General features: G+C 31.6%; 3 protein-coding genes across 7 annotated transcripts; 1 reads left to right on the plus strand and 2 right to left on the minus strand.

The window, feature by feature from the left end:
• Window positions 1-591: 591 nt before the first annotated feature.
• Window positions 592-5,738, minus strand: LOC123715372 (nuclear distribution protein nudE homolog 1). Of its 2 annotated transcripts, none has more exons than XM_045670357.1 (7): window positions 5,438-5,738; window positions 5,201-5,354; window positions 4,796-4,932; window positions 4,426-4,562; window positions 3,919-4,062; window positions 3,609-3,691; window positions 592-2,589 (listed from the first exon to the last, which is right to left on the minus strand). In XM_045670357.1, the coding sequence occupies exons 1-7, from the start codon at window positions 5,509-5,511 to the stop codon at window positions 2,278-2,280; spliced, it is 1,041 nt and encodes a 346-aa protein (XP_045526313.1). In that variant the 5' UTR covers window positions 5,512-5,738; the 3' UTR covers window positions 592-2,277. The 2 variants fall into 2 exon arrangements, with proteins under 2 accessions (XP_045526313.1, XP_045526314.1); XM_045670358.1 differs by having other exon boundaries at window positions 593-1,956; window positions 5,438-5,734.
• Window positions 5,739-6,230: 492 nt separating this feature from the next.
• On the plus strand, window positions 6,231-14,945 carry LOC123715249 (thioredoxin domain-containing protein 11). Of its 3 annotated transcripts, none has more exons than XM_045670188.1 (13): window positions 6,231-6,377; window positions 6,460-6,713; window positions 7,022-7,229; window positions 7,949-8,072; window positions 8,267-8,373; window positions 8,733-8,930; window positions 9,596-9,802; window positions 10,518-10,939; window positions 11,858-12,155; window positions 12,763-12,990; window positions 13,159-13,349; window positions 13,516-13,648; window positions 14,559-14,945. In XM_045670188.1, the coding sequence occupies exons 2-13, from the start codon at window positions 6,508-6,510 to the stop codon at window positions 14,862-14,864; spliced, it is 2,628 nt and encodes an 875-aa protein (XP_045526144.1). In that variant the 5' UTR covers window positions 6,231-6,377; window positions 6,460-6,507; the 3' UTR covers window positions 14,865-14,945. The 3 variants fall into 3 exon arrangements, with proteins under 3 accessions (XP_045526144.1, XP_045526146.1, XP_045526145.1); XM_045670190.1 differs by having other exon boundaries at window positions 6,252-6,372; XM_045670189.1 differs by lacking the exon at window positions 6,231-6,377 and having other exon boundaries at window positions 6,384-6,713.
• Window positions 14,946-15,205: 260 nt separating this feature from the next.
• On the minus strand, window positions 15,206-21,025 carry LOC123715344 (carboxypeptidase B-like). 2 transcript variants are annotated; one of them, XM_045670314.1, is made up of 8 exons: window positions 20,873-21,025; window positions 20,379-20,608; window positions 20,140-20,245; window positions 19,399-19,607; window positions 16,872-17,029; window positions 16,480-16,599; window positions 15,702-15,840; window positions 15,206-15,348 (listed from the first exon to the last, which is right to left on the minus strand). In XM_045670314.1, the coding sequence occupies exons 1-8, from the start codon at window positions 21,007-21,009 to the stop codon at window positions 15,239-15,241; spliced, it is 1,209 nt and encodes a 402-aa protein (XP_045526270.1). In that variant the 5' UTR covers window positions 21,010-21,025; the 3' UTR covers window positions 15,206-15,238. The 2 variants fall into 2 exon arrangements, with proteins under 2 accessions (XP_045526270.1, XP_045526272.1); XM_045670316.1 differs by lacking the exon at window positions 15,702-15,840 and having other exon boundaries at window positions 15,246-15,348.
• Between the last annotated feature and the right edge of the window lie 203 nt (window positions 21,026-21,228).

Consider the following 21,228-nt stretch of genomic DNA (forward strand, 5'->3'; position numbering starts at 1 on the left):
GAAAATATGGAATCTCTAATTAGTTTAGTTTAGTTGGTTTCACATCATTTATATTTATGTTTAGTTTTTTCAATGTCTGCATATGCATTATCTCTAAGAATTTTGTTTTTATAAGTTTCACTTCACGAATCCCATAAGCAGGCATGTTTTTCGTATTCTGATAACAATTTAGTTGTCAGATCCCGTGTCCACTTCACTTGCGACGCCATTTTAATAACCGCACTTTTTTAAAACCACAGATAACGATAAAAATCTGACGGTCAGTCAGATTTTTTAGCGTGCCTTATAGCATAGCACACTCACATTTGCGAAATGCGTGTTTTTTTAGATTTCTTGGAAAAAGAATGCTAAAAAGGTATTAAAAAGTAGCAAACGTAAATCAGCCTTTAGACATATAAAGTATTGTTATTATTGTAAAATACACAGAATGGTTAAAAAATTACTGAAAATATTTAAATTTACCTTTTCTACGTAAAAAGGAACGTATCGTAATAGTGTATACGAAACTCGATCGAGTTTTAACACACATTACGCATTTTATTATCCACAAAATTCGAAAAAACAGTATAAAAGGGATGATACATATGTTTAATAAAATAAAACACATTCGCCAGAACTTATTTATTATACTTTGATATTATTTCCGCACAAAAATATAAATTGTGTTGTCACCACACGTGAATATAAATGCTAATAATTACTATTCGCATTCGACTGGGTTATTACAAACTAACAGTAGTGAAAATTAACATACAATTTTCGACATAGGAATTAAAATGTTTGACCACATCAATTATCCAAATCATCGTAAAATTCATTAGAAACACGTTTCAATCAACCACGAAACTAGTAGTTACCGACTTTTAATAAGAACTAATAGCACTTAAGAATCGATATACATAACAGAATATAATTATTTGACTAAGCCTAGTAGAATTCAGATCACTTCTATATAAATGGCTGCCGTATCGAATGCAGTAATTTGTACATGTTATATATTGTCTAAGGCAAGAAATTACTTAATCCATGCTATTAGGAATGTAAAAACGATTATGTTAATTCATTTAGTATTCACTGATGTTAGTCACAAAAAAAAACCTGTAAGATTATCAAGAACGTTGAGCATTTCTGAATTTTTGATAAGACGAAAGTAAATCTATTAAGATAACCATTTATAATGATTGCATTTAAAAAAGAAACTACCATCTACTAATTTCCGTCCCTATATACATTTTACGAATAACGGTTGGTTACTGTCGATGCTCGTAAATTAATTTTAGTACAATCTCTTCTTATAAATTCTAAATTTATTTTAATCATAGAAAAGTTATTTTACTAAAAACTCGCAATAACTTATGACCAAAGTTTAAAAATCCTACTTTGAAACGAATTGTAACCTAAGTCAATATTTGATGGATGTTATTATGAATGGATTTTTTTTTTAATATTTGTTATTCAATTTTGAAAATACCTGTACCGAACCTACCATTTCCCGTAAAACTATTGGAACTATCGATCACATCGTAAACTTTATTAGTGCTAACAATTTCATAGTGCTATGTTATTTACATAAAACCTCCGATAAAAAATATACAATATTCCTACACATATCTGAACGATAGACTATCGAAAATTGTCTGCCCTTAGGTATGATATCGACTTGCCTTTATTGTGATGGTCGTGACGTCACAAAGCAAAGCGTGGCTGTCAACGGTGGGTAGGCCGAAAATAACTTATATTATCATCACAGATAATAGTAAGAAAATGTGATTACGATCACAGTACAAAGCTTTCATATATAGTATGATACTATAAAACAAAAAAAAACCGGGAGATAGGCAAGTCTTAGTTCTTGAGTACACACCTGTAGTCCTTATTCACTTCCGAAGCTGAGTTTGGCGAATGCTCTTTAGGTCTAACCGTACCACGACACGATGCTAACTTTGATTCCAAAGCCTACAATGAAGAAAATTACATATGAATGATGTTATTAGTAATGAAGTTAGGTGCAAAGCCTCCACCTCAACGTCTACTCTACATTTACAATACTTATATAAATACAAAATACACGAAATTATGATGTACATAGTAAGTTAAAATACATTTAAAAATCAATTCCTGGTTTACACTATAGTATACTTTAGGTTAACATATGTTCGTTTAACTAGAAGAATAAAATACATAGGTTTCGGTAATTCATTTTCACAACTACCCTCTTATGCGGAATTAATATCTAACGAGCACCATTTGTACAATACATATCTAAAAATAAAGCTATCAAAACTGTAAATTCGTTTTTTCTTTCTCTTGGCCTTTCTTTAAGTTCAAGAAATGTTCTAGTCCCTCTCTGGACCGCACTATGAAGGATCTTCGTAGCTTCGCCTCGTTTTGTATGGACCTTTGAAATGGTTGATCAGAGCACCTTTGTCTGGTCTCTATGGCCAGTTTCAACTCCGGTTTTCGGAATTCAACTGAATCAATTGAATTTTCTGATTCCTTTTGATCAACGAACTCGTGAGGTGGAGAACTTTGCTCGGTGATACACGCGCATTTGACCTTACCACATTCGCGGCAAAGAAACCTCTCAAGCTGCAAGCAATAAATACCATGCACTACAATGTACACAACCATGCAAATTAAAATTAGCTCAGCTAAACTACGAGTTACACGTTTTACGGATAAGCTGTTATATAATACATGACGCTGAAAACAAAAGCAACAGTATACATGTCGAATACTTGTAATAATTATTCGTAAAAAAAACAGTGATTTTAATCATATAGACTAAAATTTAAAATGGAATATTTACATTAGTGGTATAAACAAAAACTTTATTGAACATGTAATTATTTAATTAGTGTATTAAGTAATCATGTTCAATCATAACAATCAGAAAGTTTAAAGACATGACAAACTAATGGTTCTAAAGAAAAATGTTTCGCTATTCGGTCACCATCACGTTTCGTTTGTGATTTGCAAATAAGATTTGGAAATATTTACATTTCAAAATGCTACTTTTGTTTTCAAAATACAGTAACATAGTTCAATAAATACATATATAAAATTACAATCGAGTAGATATATAAGAAATACATAATTATTAACAATGACGTGACAATAAAGCGCAAAAATCAATATGGCGCAGTGAAATTAGCACCCTGTTTGCTTTACGTTACCATCGTAATAACCCCTAGTTGTTCTAGATACTGTAAATCTATATCCATATTTCTATTTTAAATATACAAAAAAATAATAAAGGGAAATAAAGTAAATATTTACCATTAACTTATATATAAAAAGCATACGACAATAAATAAAAAATATTACAAATACACAATATAAATCAAATTAACAAATAACAATACTTAAAATAAAACAAAATAATTTGAAGCACATTGGAATATCACATTAAGTAGTATCAACTCAACAAGGACAGTGAAGTCATTTAAATTGAAATCATAAAAAATATTATTTTTAAATAATAATACTAAATACTGTAAAAATTAACTAAGACAAACACCAATAGCGCTATGCCTTCCAAAAATGAATACCCAAATTGCTAAAATGATAAGAGTGCAAAATACTGCCAAAGCTTTACTACTACTCACCCCCACTTTCCGAAGAAGATCGCCCACCAGGTTTATAGCTGACACTCTAGATGATGGAGTCATTGCATTTCCATTTATTTCCCCTATTAAATTAATATTATTTAATTCTTTCACAAGAACTACGATATTTTAAAGTCACAGAGGATATACATAGAGATTGATAGATTACAAAAGCCATGGGAATGTAAGGGGTTTGTTGTTTACATGGAAGTATCCAATATGTTGTAAATTATTTTATATTTTTTACATATGCATGATTTATGTTGAACTAAATCTGCTAGCATTAAGTTTATAAATGAGAAAAGCTCACTTCTTTGGGGAGATGCTATTGATGTTTGTGTCTCAATTTCAACTTGAGTTCGGGCAGTAGTGTGGCCATTGCACACCTCTGGTGCACTATCTTCTTTCTTTGGTGTAGGTATTTTCTCTACTACTTTTAATTCTTGTTTAAGATCTAGAAATGTCAAACAAAATGTTTAAAAATAATGAAGATATAAAAAAATGAATTAACATGTTTGTGTCAGTTAAGTAACTAGAGATTGATGTTATGAAATCCTAAATTTGTCCAATTATTGTTTCTTTGAAAAAAACTTTGGATTCTTCTTGGAATTAAGCTCAGTTAAATGCATTAATACACCAGACTGAAAGAAACAAAAAACTAAAGGTATGTAAATTTTATCTATTAAAGAAGTTTCTATCATCTTTTGAATCCATTTTGAATAACCACTTAGAACAAAGAATGCCAAAAATAAATAGGCCCCGGTCCAGACCCAAGTTAATCACGAACAAGACGACAACATCTAAAAAACTAAACAACCTCTTGCTTCATCATTTGCACGTTGCAATTTAATTCTGAGATTCTCAATTTCATCCACCTCACTTTCCAATACTGCATTTCGTTCATATGCTTGATTTAAGAGTTGTTCTATACATGCTACTGATTCTGATATGACTCTGTGAAAAGTTTCAACTATAAAGCATAAATTGTTCACTTACTAATTTTACATATCAATGACATATTATTACTTAAATAGTTAACTGTTTAAACTCCAAAACCAACAACAGGACAATGTTCAATAAATCTGTAATCATTAACAAATAACTGCAATATAATATTAATAATCTTTTTATATATTATCTAAAATCACATTCCCACAATTTTCTAAAGTTAGTTAAAATTATTATACCTTTGTCCTCTTTCTAAATCATCATTTTTTTGTTCTATTTCTCTTACATAAATAGCTTGTTTTTCCTTTTCTTTTTTTAATGCTTGTAACTCATTTTCCAAGGCATTTGTCTCATGTTGACTTCTATCTAGTTTATTCTGAAGAAGAAATAAAGGGAAATAATTATTAAACTATTTCATTGTTTATGATTCTAGTCAACTTACAAAAACCACCAAATATGTTATTTGTGTAAATGCTCTAAATGTTAAACACCACAAACGCTAGTCTATTATATATAAGGTTCAGAACAGTGTGTTTGAAACAAAAATTGCACTAATTATATAATGTTTCATGATCAACTACTTAACTGCATTAAAATCCTTGAACTCAACAAGAACAATATTATATGTTCAGTTATTTACTTACCCTAAGTTGTTCTATTTCCATTTTAAGCCTTTGGTTTTGGTGTTCCAGATCTCTGTTCTGTTTTTCTACTTGTACTAGGGAGGCTTCCAATTCTCTTTCGAGTTGAGCAGAATTTTCTGTATACTCATCCAATTCCTGTTGTAGTTCATTAGCTCTAAATAATAATACAGATAATAAGGAGTTATGTTTTATTCAATCACAATATTCTAATCAATATTGTATCTATCGTGTACTCACTTCCGTTCAAAATTAGATGCCTGTTCTTTCCAATATTCCATTGAATTAGGATCTAATTTCTGTGTAGAATCCATGACTATTTGTTAGTCACTGAATTATTGGTAGTTTGTTTGAGATCGTACAATGCAAACAGAAAATCAATTAGAAAATAATGGTTTGAAAATTCTTATCTCTAACTGGTAACAAGTCCTAATTAGAGCGAACTTCGTTTATTTAATAATATAATTTTCACAAAATGCAACGCAAAATAGGAAACAACATTCGCACTATAGATTACAGTACGACAGATTCTACGAGATTGTTTTTTTTTTTAATTTTATGGTAACATAGACCTTTTAGTCATAATGCTATGGTTTAATGTTATAATATAACAGACGTAAGTTGACACCAAAGCGTATTCAAAGTATAGAGTTTGAGTCTGAAAGTCTGTGCGGTAATGGAATCGACGCAGCGCGACGTTTCTTCGAACTAATTATATATTCGTAATTAGACGTATTCCTGTTAAGAGGCGATAGGAGTGACTACTTGTGATAATTTTACCCTCATATGCAATTATGCATTAGCAAAAAGCAACTCGTAGAAAATAATAATCAATAGACCAGCCGATAGTTTATATAACCACCTCGACAATTCCCTTTCGGCACAGATTAGGTTTCCATTTTAACGGTTGAAATTTACGTCTAATAACTTAATACAACACTCGTACATGAAATTTATTTAAAAAATATAACAACTGACATTTCTTAAACTTCAGTTTCATATGTCTTTCAACCATTCGAAATTGTCAGAAAAATTGGATTTTTGAATTTGAAAGAACCTTTTACAAATTACATCTGTGTTTTACATTTGCAAATAATAAGGATGTAATTGGAACTGTAATTTTTAATGACGTAAATAAATAGTTCCTTTTATTTTTCTTACAAATGTAGAGCTTTGTACGGTAGTATTTTACATTGTAAGACGATTTTGATTCTTATTTGATATTTTGACGAATATTTACACTTTTGAATATTTTTCTGTAGCTATGCATATTGATAAGTGATTCGGAATAACTATACGAATGACGTGTAATGTTTCCAACGGTGGACACTGAGGATATTTCTAGGGGCACGTCATTAGAAACAGAACAGAGTGTTACTAGCGATGAACAAGATTCCGGTGATAGTTCACCAGTGGCAAAACAAAACAATAACAACTTATCTTTGAACATGCTTATCAAGGAAACAATATTTTGTTTAGCAATAGCTGTTACTACCTATGGAGCTTTGTATAATATGTGAGTTTGTCCTAGTTATTTATCAAATATAAAGTATGTAAAAAAATATTTTTCCAAAAATAACTTGATCGAAAACTATAACTAAATAAAATGTTTTTTGACACATTTATTTTTTAAATTATGTAGTCACTTGAGGTTCATGCCTAAACATTATATACCATGTCATATTTTATAATGAATATCAATAAATACATATAGAAGGTATTGGTACATCATTCAATATTCCAATTGAATAAATCAAAGGTTAATTGCATTATTATTATTCTTTTATTAATTATTCCACATAACATTTAAAATCCTTTTTTTAGACCAGCAAGTACATCTAAAGTTCCACATGCTGTGAGATTTTTTAATACAAATTTAGTAAAAGATTGGTATAAAGGCCAATTAAGTAATGCTTTAGCATTAATTAATAAGGAAGATATATCATTTGTAATGTACTATGCTCCTTGGGATGCAGAGTCACAGTATGTCCGAGGGGAGTTTGAAGCAGCAGCTAGTGTATTAAATGACAGAGTAAGATACTTTATTTTTAGTTTCTTTTTATTCTGTTTTAAACTCTTTGGATAATTAACGTACAACAGACCTACTGAGTGTTTAAGTGTGGAAACTGAGTCCACAAACCAAACCAACTCTTTGGATAATGTAGTGGTATTAATACAAAATTTATAAAACAGGACTAAAGAGTATTTATTATTAACACTTTGCTACATTACAATGTTAAAAATAAAATTGAACATAGTTATATCAAAAGAAGGGCAACTGGCGGCCTTATTGCTTTCGAGCGATCTCATCCAGGCAACCACTGTGAGAAAAGAAAAAAAAATGTATTAAATTACATAAGATAGGATAGAAGTGCAAAAAAACAAACTAAAAAGATGATACATTAAAAAGTAACAACACACATAAATCATGATAATTTAAGATAAGTCTCACGTTGGTTAGTAGTTAGTAAGAAAGTTAGGGATACAATGTGGACAGGTAATGTTTGTACAGAAGAAATTTAAAGGAAGATAGAGAAGGAGCTAAGAGGATAGGGACGGGAAGTGAATTCCATATCCTAACTGCACTGCAGTATCTTAGGTCTATAAGAGTATATAAAATTAAGCATTCTATGTCTTTAGCATGGACAAGTAAAGATGTATAAATGCCTTTACTTGTCATACTTTGGGAAACCATAATGCACATAGCTTATTTCCAGTAATACTTCTAATACTTAACCTTATTACTTTTAGGTTCACTTTAGTGCTATAAACTGTTGGAATCCAGGCAGTGAGTGTAGATTGCAGCATAATAAAATTCCATCATGGCCAATATTAATGGTGTACACTGTAACGTCAAGGGGCATATTATATAAAGGTATGTTTTGCATACACATGCATATTCAAAGATAACATACAAAATTATGATTATTATAATTATAAATACAAAATCAGTCTGCAGTCCTTATATTGTTAGCTGATACATTAATAATCAGAAGGATTTCACATACCATATATGGAATATAGTTTTGGAATAAATGATATTAATATGCTTTTACGAATATTTTTCAGGGCCAAGAAATGCAGAAAGCATGGTGAACTTTTTAGAATTAATAATGAAACCATTAGAAAGGGTTTCATCTACAGAAGATTTGGTTAATTTGCTTTCCATGTGTGATGTGAGTATATTATCTTTACTAATTCTCGACACATATACCTACAATGTAATGCAAAATCTTTAGCGGGTTACAATTTATTATGTAACAATGTCCACATACCAAGTTTAAGTTACAACCTAGTTATATTGTAATATATTGTACATCATTAACTTCTATGTTTTTTTTTAGTTGAGGTTGTAAACACTTATCTAATTTCCTCAGCAACTCTCTCTCAGGATCTGTAGCACATACCGAACTTGTGAATAATTGTATTTTGCATATATTTTTACAGGTTATAGGAGTATTGTTCTGGACCGATTATTTTAGTTTTATTTTATTAAATAAATTATTTCATTTTTAACATTAATTTTCTTTTTTAGGCTGTGGCTGTTGGTTATACACCTGTTTCATACACATCGAAATATTATAACATTTGGTATAATACAGCAATAAAAACTAAAGAGTTTGACACAATCGGTGAAGTATGCTTTGCGGTTGTCACTTCTACAGAACTAGCTGTGGATCTAGGAATTGATAGTGTTCCAAATGCTAGGTTTATGCTATGGAATGACACTAAGGTATAATTTATTTTACTGGTTAAATTAAGAATATTCATTCCAGCAAACACCGTGTGTATCTCGTAGTTCGTAGGTTCGATTCCTGGTAAATATTAAGCTGGTTATTAAGATTACTAGCGTTTAAATATCAATGAAATAGATGCAGGGCTACTTCTTTATTGGCTTATGAGACTTCCATTGGATAAATTATGATTATCATTCTGGTAGATAACATAACAATATATAATAACTGGTATATAGAAAAATAGTGTTTAGATAACAGAATCCAGTTGTAGATGCAAATTAAATAGAAATACGTATCTATCATACGAAATTTGTCGTATTCGTCCTATATATAGTTAGCAGGGTGTAGTGACCTTGCTGCGGCTAAAATCACTGATGACGTCATACCCTTAAACGCTATAATGAAGTTATTCCGGCCGCTAAGGATATGTACAACTTCTCAACCTAAGCTTAGGGTCCTTCGGTCCATTCATTGGTTAGACAGGTCGAAGATCCTTCCTTTAGGTTCGTGAAACGGTACACCATCCTTCCTCCGCAGTGGTATTAAAGAAGAAAGAGAACTAGACTAGAGAAAGAGACTTTTACCTGATACTACTTTTTATTTGATACAAAAAAAATAAAGGAAATTATAGCTTGAATTAACAACTTCTTTCTCGTTTTAGGACTACACACCTGATGGTGAAAATCAAGCCTGGAACGAGTCATCCCTTGTTCCATGGATATTGGAAAATTTCGTGCAACCGGTCTCCAGAATTATTCCAATGTGGAAAAAAGGTTTCAACTTCGAACGATTCGCTGATGGCAGTCCAATGTTGATATTGTTTACGCCTATGAATCCACTCTACGAACAGTTACCTTCATATGCATTGGTAAGATTTTTTATTTTCTTACTAACTTACTGTCAGAACTGAGAAAATTTGATAAAGGGAAAATAACCAATGAAATTTATGCACTCACTATAATTCCCGTGGTGCGTGGTAGTCTCCCCATTTGATTAAATTATCTAGGAATGAGTGATTTTTTTAAAACATAAAAGCTTTTTTAATATTGATATGGTCACTATATGATGTTATTAGATTAGCTAATTAACAATCAGTAATAACTTACCTTCTGTCTCTTAAGTAGGGTAGTAAGACCGACTTGGTATTACAAGTTTTCACGGCTGAAGAACTGAGTTGCGAGACTTTATAAGATATGTTTTTGATGGCATTAATTTTCTAATTCAAGTAATTATGATATGTGGTGTCCCTACCGAGGTTAATAACGTTAATTATCAATATATTTTCAAGCACAACCGAACGCGCTAGGAAATATTTCAATAAAACAAATGCTTGTTTGGTGTCTATAGCCCATATGGTAGAATCTTTGTTCCACGTGATCGTGGAATTGTCTATTAAAAAACAATGCAAAAGAAAAACAATACAAACTCTAGACTCGTCGGAACTCGAATAATAATAATTTTATAATAGAACATATCGGGAAATGTTATATATAAAATATTGCTTCTATGTCATCAAAATACCACTAAAGACAATTTCCTTAAACCACACTTTCCTTTGCGTCTAATAAATAATTTCCCGTTAGATGCGGGAAGTAGCCATGGAATATTACAATTGCAAAAACAACGAAACAAACCAATGGACAATGGCACTGATGAAATTGCAACAGATTCAAAGACTCCTATATCAGCAGAAGAATTTCCTAAAATTCTGTCAAGAACACAAATTTAAACCGACAAAAAAGTTACATTCAAAATACAAGAAAGTAGTTTCGCACAACAATAAGTATCCTTGGAACAATGTGACCGAGAAGAATCGGAAAAACAGTGCTATTAATATGATAAAGCAAGGTTTGGCGGTTTCGAAGATAATAGGAAGTGCTAATGAGTTAATGCCAAATGATTTCATACAAGCCTGTGGATTGGAGTCATTAACCGCTGAGAACAATTATGAAAATTATGAGCAGTGTTTGAGGTTTGAGGAGCACTTCGAAGAAGAACAGGAGGAGTAAGTAAGGCTAAATTGTTTTAGCATGTTTCATTTATTTTTAATTGTCTAAGATTATTTTGTTCTAGAATATTTAGTGAATGTATTTGGAAAGCTTTGTTGACTCGTCAGAAATTCTTAAAGTTAATGTTAGTATTGAAAGCATTATAAAAGCAATTGAACTTTTAATTGATGAATTATTGAGTAGGCTAGGCTCCATAAAGTTAATAAATCATTCATAGGTCAAACTGTGCGCTCCTATAATAAACGACCAATTGATCTCGTAAACTTGTCAAATAATAAATTTAAGAAAATTATAAAAAAGAAGCTCTGTAGGAAAGCTAATTATAAAATATCGGAATACCTAGAAGATAAGGAAGCTTGGAATTAAAAATAATTTGCTCCAGTTATTTAATTTAATTTAACTAATATAAGCATTGCAAATAACTTAAAACCATCAAAAAAGAAAAAAAACTAGCCCGAGGTTCTTGCCTTTCTCCTTGTGTGCTGGTCAGGTTGTAGAGTTGTAGTGTACTGAATATCTACTGAGGTATTCAGAATTATCATATACGGGGTTATTGGTAACTTACTACTTAACTATCGAAGTAGTCAAAATATTTTGCATTGTATTTGCTGCATTTATAATTATTGTTTTGACTTTTTTTCGAGGATGACAACAAACCGGCGTTAAGTTCCGTCTCCTCATAAGCCACGGAATAGATCTTCCAATGATTAGGACAATGGATTTTATTTGTGATTTGTATTTTTTGTTTTATGTATGTGGTTTTAATTTAACTTCATGGAAATTTTAAGTTTAGTTCGACTACGAATTTCCGTCTGCTTCTTTTATTCTAGATGATTTACATTGACGTAAGCATGAGCTATATGAAATAATTCGTATGTAATCGGATATTAATATGTGTTGAAAAAACTTTATAGAATCGAGATGACAATCCTTCCTTCGGAAGACGATCCTCTATCACCTGAAAATTTAGTACAAGAGAACGTAAAGCATGCATGTAACGTATTGCGATTCGCAAATAAACTATACCGAGCAGTGACCCCGGGAAAGGTGGATGGAAATATCACTCACATACACGGCTTGGCGTGTCAAACAAACCTCACTATGAACATTCTAGCAGTGGACAGTTTGAGGAACTATCACTTTGCTGAAGCTCTCGGCATTGACTTGAAGAATAAGAAAGATATGACTTCAGTTGTCATATTAGATAGCAAGGTATCTAGTAGGTTTTACAATTATTATCACAGCGATTGAATTTTCCTGTTTAAATTTTCTATAAGAAATCATATATAGCGGCTTGTCCAAAATCTTTCTATAACATTTACTAGTTTTGTAACAGTTACTTCTGAAGATATTTTAATATTATATTTATTTTATTGTGCATTTATTTAAATGATTATAGTTTACTTGGAGCATAGAATTGATAGCCTAGTGCAGTGTTTCCGAAACATTTTTGTTCCGTGAACCACCTTCGCCTTTCTAAAATGGCCCCTCTATATTATACATAATTTTAAAGAAATTCCTAAAACATTTTTAACGAAAGACAGTAAATATATTTTTAAGCGTTGATAAAAAACTGAAATTCGAAATAATTTTAATAAATGTTCTAATAGCCCCCTTTAACAAAGGCCGTGTGTGCTGTGAAACACTGGCCTAGTGGCTACTCTCATCCCTAAAGTCGTGAATTCGAACCCTGGCTGTGCATGCTGACATTGTAATAATAAATTGACATCGTATTGACGTATACGAATACATTACAAAACTATTGTAAAGGGTTGAATTTGTTCGGACGTGTAAGATTTATAGTTTAGCATTTTCATAGCACGAGACCCAATATGTATTGTCGGGAGAGTACAACGCGAAGTCCGTGCGAGATTTCATAGCTAACTTCACTCAGAAACAACTGAAGCGTACGCTGCGCACGCACGTTGAGGATGCCGCGCATACGCACTATTTTGGCTCAAACGGCTCTGCACCTAAAGAAAAAGATTTCGATATTATTAATCTAACAACAAGGACTTTTAGAAGGACTATTCGAATGCCTGGAGTGGTAAGCGTTTAACTTTGCTTGTTTCCTTCGTTTTTAGTTACGTAAGAATGATAACGAATTTGAAGACACTTGAAAAGATTAGCATGTGAATTTATTATATTTGTTGTGCATACTACTCGGTTATGTATAGTGTAAACTTACTGAAATATATTAAATTATTATTTCTAGCTGACACTAGTGGCGGTTTGCGGAGGGGCCTGTAGTGGTCATACAACAAGAGCGCTTTCTGAAGCGGCTCGTCTTTTGAACGAATGCGGGGTGCGGACTCAAGCGGCGCGCATAGATGCGTTAAGGCATGACTTACCGTGGCATTACACACCCAGCGCATATCCAACAATTCTAGTCTTTTCACCACATCGGTATGATTATATAGTTAATCAGGTTTTTTCAATTGAGTTGGTAATTTTAATACAATTTAATTTTTTACCAACTATGGCTTAGTCGAAAAGGCGGAAAGCTATTTTTTTACAAAAACGCTAGGTTAAAACAATAGTAGCTAAGTTTGATGATGCTAAATCTTTTCAGTAACGGCGAGGACAGCCGCGCCTATCCACGCGACGCGCGAATCTCATCAAGTGGACTTGTGGCTTTGTCTTTACGTGCGCTTCCTACTCCGTTGCATTTACGTGTGCGTCTCGCTTTGTGCGCACGAATTCGGGTTTGTATTATTATTACCGTTCCTAACGCAACTCGGTTTAGCTTCAAAAACAATTATGATTAAATAATAAGCAACCGTAGGTAGTATTTGGAAATTAATTTGTTAGATGTGTGTTATATCTTTACAGTTGAAGGGCGACCATGACGGTAGCCAGATATTAGATAAGTTGTTTAATGTGTACGCATAAGATTAATATTACTTCAATTACCTAATCGCGATCACTATTATATCTGATCAAGAGAGGATTAAAATTTACATATATTTCCATGAAAATTTTACCGTTATCTTAAGATAATTAAGATATAATATATTGATCAAATCATCAGATAACTAATTGTTTAGGACAAAATAGTTTTTAGTGTATAAGGTAACTATTTATCAATTTAAAAAAAATATCGTCGTCGTCGTAATAACGATACTTACCCGTCTCTTTTCATGACAGTGTATATATAATTTGACCGAAAGGGATAGATTTTAAAAGGTTGCAGTTGTTGTTTAATAATAATAAGTTTTTAAACTAAGAACAAAAAAAAGGTCTCAATAAAATTAAGTACATTTACAGTTTAAAAACTACCAAAATATGCTAAATTCTGATTTTAACTTTGTAATTGTATTATTTTTCATTGTTACTTGTAATTTTATTTTTTCTTGGACTTTTTCCTTGCTGAGGTTACCTGGAAAAGATTGCTGCTTACCTGTTTTCTATGCAACACTTTTTTTCTATGCACTCTTAATGTAACCAAGGGATAATAAATAAATATAGTAAATATAGTACATACATATATAAACAGACTTGCACTATAAGGAAGTAACAGCTTGCGTTTAATAACTCAGACAGACCCCGTGGACCGGCACCGAATCGCTGCAGCCGAACCTAAAAGCGGCAATATAGCAATTTATATTTTTGCAGGCCATCACAGAGAAGAAAGCATGCTTAAAGGATATGAGGGAGAATGTTGTATCTATAATTGGTAGAAACTTAAAATATTGGCGGCAAAGCCAAATCGAGGAGTTAAGAAAATCCCTACTTAAAAGACTACAAAATCTTAACCAAGTTTATTTATTTTTATCTTTATTACATACAAGTGATCTCAAAGAGAATAATTGTAAAAGAAATTTTGCTTTAAAGTCATTTGACGATCTATCTACAAATTGGTACATAGATCTATCTTCAATATTAAGAAAAAATGGTTCACTTTCACCAATAATTAGATGATATTAACAAATAAGCTGTAAATATTTATTCCGTATGTAATTATATTGTTATTTATTAAATTAAAATGTTATGAAACGCTTATTAAGGATTTATTTACATTAATAGGAATTTACTTAAAAAATGAAAATTCTAAACGCAACCTTATATGAGCGTTGGTATCAACGGTCTGTGCTTGACATAATGTCGTTGATTGACATTGACGTTGACATGCAGGTTTGCTCACGATATTTAGTTTAGGCAAACCAATTGCCAATTTGAATTAGGAACCTTCAAGAAATGACCTTACTAATACCGTTAATGAGTTGAATTTATTTCTAAGTATTTAAAGCCGGATATAAATATTACGTTTATTAACTTAGATTGTTCAAACATTTTTAGAACTCCACGTCTTTTCCAAAGAATGAAAGTGTATTTTGTTTGGTGCTACTCCGCCATCCTCGAACTAAACTCAGCAAGGCTGTTATCGTTTTCTTCACGTATGTTTCTGAAAATGTGTCAAATTAATAAAAAAAAATAAACAATCACAAATCATTTATTGGTCACAAGGAAGGTTATAGAGTCACCTTTACTGGTCGTGAACCCTAAAAATAATATTTTTGACTTACCACTATAATAGTAATACTACTACTACTATTTATATTAATTTTTCCATTCATTTTAAACCTATTGGAACACCTTTAAATATTTGTGTTCCAAAATTTTACCTTGAAAGATATAGATAACTTGCATATCATCAAATTGCTCGAATGTCAAAAATAAAAATATCTTTGAAGGTTTCACTAAAAGACTACCTGGTACATATAATTACACCTCACCTCTACATGTCTGGAATATTACCTAATATGGACGTATCAGAAATATTGGGATACTTAGGGTGATAAGGCTTGACAAGAAAAACTAATTCAGTTCCCAAAACACCGGAAATGTAATCGGTAAGAGAACCAGCAACACGACCATCGTTACTGTTCTGATGAACCTAAAAGATTAGTATGATGAGTTGCTTACGCTAAATTCCAAGTAATAATAATAATTTATTGCAAGAATATGGTACAAAAATGTGTAAGCTGGTACAATGGTAAGTTCGCATGTTCTGTCAGACACAATGGCGTGCAAATTCGTGCAATTTTACATTTTACATTATAAAATATACTATATTACTTTTATACTCATATGAATTGGATATTGGTAATTGGATTATTTGAATCGTACATAAAAAATTATATCAACTACAGTGTCTGACGCAAATAAATTTAAAGATTCTAGTCGAAAGATCTTTAAATTATTTTGGTAAATTATTGTACACCTTAATTGCCATACAAAAGGTATTTTTCCTAAATAGTGCCAGATTGAATTTTGGCACAACCAATTTCTCGCCATGTCTACTTCTTACTTCGACATAAAAATATGAATGTTTCTGTGCACGAATAAGGACATTTCTAAAATATAAATGCAGGGAAGAGATAAAATTTTGAGTTTCTTAAATACAGGTACGCAACTATCAAGACAGTATTGTATGCGTATAAGTCTTAATATTGCGAATAATTGTTGAAAACGGGCCTGTTTGCAAAAGGCCTGAAGAAATGAAATACTATTTATACAAATTACTCTGACGCACCTCGTAAAGCCGACCATCTGGTAATCTTGCTTGACGTGCCGCGTATTCACCAATTGCCTGCAGGGTCCTCCCATTACTTGGTTGTCTTAGCGTGTATTGCCAGGGATATAAAATGTATTCCTTGGAAACATACATATAATTAATAATAATTTTATTTAAAAAAATAAATATTTATGTAAGGAACATTAAGAAAAGGAGAACGCAAAAGGTTTTCAGGTTCAGGTTTTCGCCTCAAGCCCTTTTATATAGAATGTTTTTCTTTATTCGAAATATTTTCGTAGTCTGTTATGTAGGGTTTTAAAAAGCTATACTGAAAATATTGAGTACGAAGCGATGTAATCTATGTGATGAAAAATTTTATATAAATATTTGACTTAATTAAAAATAAAGACCTTTTTTGGGACAAAACTTCCTTCAACGTGAATAGCAAAATTAATAGCGTCTCCGAGCTTGTGAATGTATCTTTGGAGAGCTTGGGACTCGGGTGCTGAGAATGGTTTTGGTCCAGGATAGTACTGGGAACAATTTTCTGGAGTTTTGTGAACATCATCTGAAAGTTTAAATTGATATAATATGTAAAAAATTACTTATTCCAGTCGGTCTACCAGGAGCTTTCTTAAAACAATGCACTAGAGATGTTGATGAGTCTAGGTTCATAAGTTAAGTCGGATTTTAATCGCAAGACCGAACGAAATAACGATAATTTTGTTTGTGGTTCTATCTCTTCCATCTCTGTTTTGAAATTTAAATTAATAAATATAATGGGTATGGTAAGTTTCGTTTACAGATTTGTTTCCCAAAAATAAATACCTATATCGGAGTGAATTCTTGATGTAGGAAACCCTTTATATATAACATATGACTCGTAAATCATAATAACATTATTTTACATGCACATGAATAATATTAGAACATAAGCAAGCTAGCAAAAGAAAAAAATGTATTGAATTCATATACAGTCAAAATCTGTTATATCTACATAAAAGGGACTAATATAATTGGTCGTAACAGCCGATGACGTTGTTATTAAGTACTTAATACTTTTACCCGTCGGGACTTTTGATTTTGGCTTATATAATTGGTATGTTGTTCTAAACGATGTCGTCATAAAGGGAGTTACAACAGAGGCAGTCACTGAATCAATTCAACGGAATGAATGTGAAAAAACCATAAATAAAAGAAAACTAAACCCCTTCAAAGAAGTTACTAATACAACTAAAGTAGCTAAAGAAAAGCCTTAAAAGTAACTCATTTGAATTTGAAGTGAATTGCTTACTTTTTTTAGATGTTTTGTGAAGATGCCTCATGGTACTAATTTGAAAACAAGCCAATAAGAGGACTGTCAAAAAATTTGTAAGCCAGAAAGGGTAACCATCCATGATTTAAAATTTTAGATGCAGCCGTCAGCCGGAATAATGAGCCATTTAATATGTTTATTCTTTTATATCACCAATAGGAAAACATACAAAAAATTTACTTATGAATCATCTGTTGAATCAAAACCATATTTGGCTGCAAAATTGAAGTTCAGCCATTGAAACTGTCTAAATCGATTTTACAAATGTAAGAGGTTCCAGGCACACACAGAAATACAGCTCCAATCCGAGGTGTGTAAAATTTACTGCAAAGCACCTAACAAATGTGGATAAGTCTAAATCAGTTCATATAGAATTTACCCACAAAATAAGGTCATAGTGCCGTTCCAAAATTCAGCTAAGTACCTAGATACGAACCTCCGATGGAAGGTCCACGAAATACATATATGTTATCAGTACCAAATAAATTTTTAATCTACAAATAAGTCCAGACGCTTCTATGGACTTATGGTTGCCAGCTGTGGGTTTGTACGAGTAAGAACTACATACAAATAATCCATCGACTCTTAAAACAATGTGCTTATGGGAATAGTCAATGTTACATTCGCAATGATGAACTCCATAGTAGCCTGAATGTAAAGGACTTCGCCAGAATAACAAAAAAGATTGCTGGAGCCCACAAATGCCAAGATTATAACTTCTTGACACCACATGGCTAGTCAGAAGATTTAAAAGGACAAAACCATTTGAATTAGTGTACTGCATGTTAGTTTTAAGTGCTAATCAATGGTTAGTGAAAAAATAATGTCTTCCACTTAATAGTAAGTAGTCTTATTGGACACTTTCTTATGTTAATATCCTTTTTAGTAGATTAGGTTAGACTCTAATTACTTATTAGACTATATTGTAATGTTTAATGATGTCTCAGTGAAGAGAAAATTTATATAAAATAATTGGGTAGGGTCTGTCTAGTCAACTAATTTTATTAGTCTGAACCTACTAGGTAGGTAATGTATCTTTTTTTCGTTATAATTTTTTTTATGTCGTCTTTTTTTGTGTGATCTCCTTAATATTGAATTACTAACGTTCGAAGCCTACCGTTTTCCTGTCTTTATATATTATTATTAGTTCTATAATAATCATCTTTATTTATTTTTCTCACAACTACATCATACCTAAACAAGTTACAGTTATTTATTATTATACATTAATAATTGTTTTACCTTTACTGAGGGAAATACTTATTTGTGTGAGACTGATGCCTGCTAAAGGTAAGAGTACTTTTGTTACAGGTCATCAGGCCACCACAATTATAATTACAATGGGTTGCAACGTTAACAATACGTTATTTATATAAATAAATATATATAAGACAACCAAATAGGGTAGCTCATTTGTGTCTGTGTATGTATCATTACTTAATTATTAATTTATTAAACATTTACATTATTTACTATACTAACTTTACATTATTATACTATAAATTATTACCTAAAATTGAGTTCTATACATAAAATACTCTTAATTTAAAATTTACATCCAACTTTTGTTTCCATTAAAGTGATTATCTACTTATTATTAATAAATAAATAAAATAGTTTACCTTGCCAATGATATGCGAAGTTCCTATTAATATTTGTACCAAAGCATTTCTCTCGGGTATCAGAATCAACATTCTTATACCATTCTGAAGGTTTGGTATTGTTTCTGGCCGTCATATTGCGAGCCCATACCATGTGGTTTATTGTTGAGAAAGACTGAAGAGATTTCGTGAAATTTAGAGCATCGGGATTGACGAGTGGAATGAGGTACCTGAATGTTATTTTATAATTGAACTATGACGTCACAAAATGTTGTTTTAATCATAATTTCGAACGTTCTATTAACTGAACAGTGTTGGACTAGTGGCTTCAGCTTGCAACTCTCATCCCAAAGGTGGTAGTTTCGATAACTGGTTGTGCACCAATGGACTTCTATGTGCGCATTTAACACTCGCTCGTATATGGACGCAATATCTCGATATTGCAAGGAAATCGGCATGCTTTAACCTAAAACGTTCACGGTATGCGACACAGAAGGGTGATAACCTACTTGCCTCTTGAAAAATGAGAGAGTGATCACGAAAAAGATACTTTAGAAATCTGAGACTCAGGCATAAAAAAGGTTGTAGCGCTACTGGTTGTATTTCTATAAACCTATCCATTAAAAACTAATTCAATGTACAAATCGTAACATGGGAATTAAATTAAGTCATACGATCATATACATATTACATGTTGTATGAGCAGTACTTTCAAGTTGGAGCAGTAGATATCCTAGTAGATAAAAAACTAAAAGAAATTACCAATCATAGTCGTTGAAGAATGGTGTTTGATAATTTGCATCATAAAGCAACTTTTCAGCTAGTTCTATGATGGAGTTTGGAGCACCCCATGCCATGCCATTTAGTGCTGTAATTATCAAAACAATGTGTGATCTCTTATTGTAGTAGGCAAAATAAGTTGTAGGCAGTATAGCTTTAGCTGAATGGGTAGGTAAAAATGTGGGCGTAATATAAAGTGTGCAATAAAAAAAAAGTCTTACTGCCGATAACTAGTATCCCTGGTTTTCTACTGTGCGTATCACTGCGGAGTTCCAAAGCTACGATGGTATTGTTGTGTACAGTGCGAGGGGACAAGTGAACAACATGAACCATTTCTGGATCTTCAAGACCCATTCGATTTGTGACTTCTATTATGTTCTTTTCGTCAAAATACTCTATATATTTCAAAGAACTGCCCGTACTACGAACGTTTCTCATTTTAGCGCCAGATCTAAAATATTTGAAGAAGTTTACCCTGAGACCATTTCATACTTTAGGTATACATATTTATAGTTCGAACATATAAACACATAGATTAAAAGTGATACAAATAGCCCGTTTACATTTTTGATAAAGTTAATTAGTATTCTATACATTTCTATTCTACTAGTAACTTCCTTTATCCGGTATTTAAAACAAGAATCGCATTTAGACATATTTAGCAACATTATAGAAAGAAACGTGTTAGAGGGGATATAAAAATATTTAAACATACTGCTCAAAATTTCTAGGCGGAAAAAGTAATATAAACAATATTCCAAAGAAATACAATGCTGAAATCATATACACTTTCATTTGCAGTAACATTTTGAATATTTTATAGTGTAAAATAAAATCAAAAACAATTGTCATTTATTCTAAATTTAATGACATAATTCTGACACAATCTTCTATACGTCATAAATTACTGAAACGTAGAAGAAGAGTCGTTTTAGTGATAATGCGATAATGTGTCTTCTCCATCTACACGACACTGGCGAAGTACCTTGTGCCCAGTTGGCATAAATAAAAGCCATAAACAAGAAGAAAAAAATGCGATAACTTAATTGTAATACGTATGTCATTTATCCA

Source organism: Pieris brassicae, chromosome 10, assembly GCF_905147105.1.
Source record: "Pieris brassicae chromosome 10, ilPieBrab1.1, whole genome shotgun sequence".
NCBI classification, from domain to species: domain Eukaryota; kingdom Metazoa; phylum Arthropoda; class Insecta; order Lepidoptera; family Pieridae; genus Pieris; species Pieris brassicae.

Coding starts and splice junctions, on each gene's coding strand:
- LOC123715372 (XM_045670357.1), bottom strand. CDS start 5,511: ATGGATTCTACACAGAAATTAGATCCTAATTCAATGGAATATTGGAAA. Junction 5,355..5,437: donor GCATCTAATTTTGAACGGAA/GTGAGTACACGA, acceptor ATTATTATTTAG/AGCTAATGAACTACAACAGG. Junction 4,933..5,200: donor TGGAAATAGAACAACTTAGG/GTAAGTAAATAA, acceptor TTTCTTCTTCAG/AATAAACTAGATAGAAGTCA.
- LOC123715249 (XM_045670188.1), top strand. CDS start 6,508: ATGTTTCCAACGGTGGACACTGAGGATATTTCTAGGGGCACGTCATTA. Junction 7,230..7,948: donor CTAGTGTATTAAATGACAGA/GTAAGATACTTT, acceptor TATTACTTTTAG/GTTCACTTTAGTGCTATAAA. Junction 13,350..13,515: donor CTAGTCTTTTCACCACATCG/GTATGATTATAT, acceptor AAATCTTTTCAG/TAACGGCGAGGACAGCCGCG.
- LOC123715344 (XM_045670314.1), bottom strand. CDS start 21,009: ATGACAATTGTTTTTGATTTTATTTTACACTATAAAATATTCAAAATG. Junction 20,609..20,872: donor CCGCCTAGAAATTTTGAGCA/GTATGTTTAAAT, acceptor CAAATATTTTAG/ATCTGGCGCTAAAATGAGAA. Junction 16,600..16,871: donor GAAGTTTTGTCCCAAAAAAG/GTCTTTATTTTT, acceptor TATGTTTCCAAG/GAATACATTTTATATCCCTG.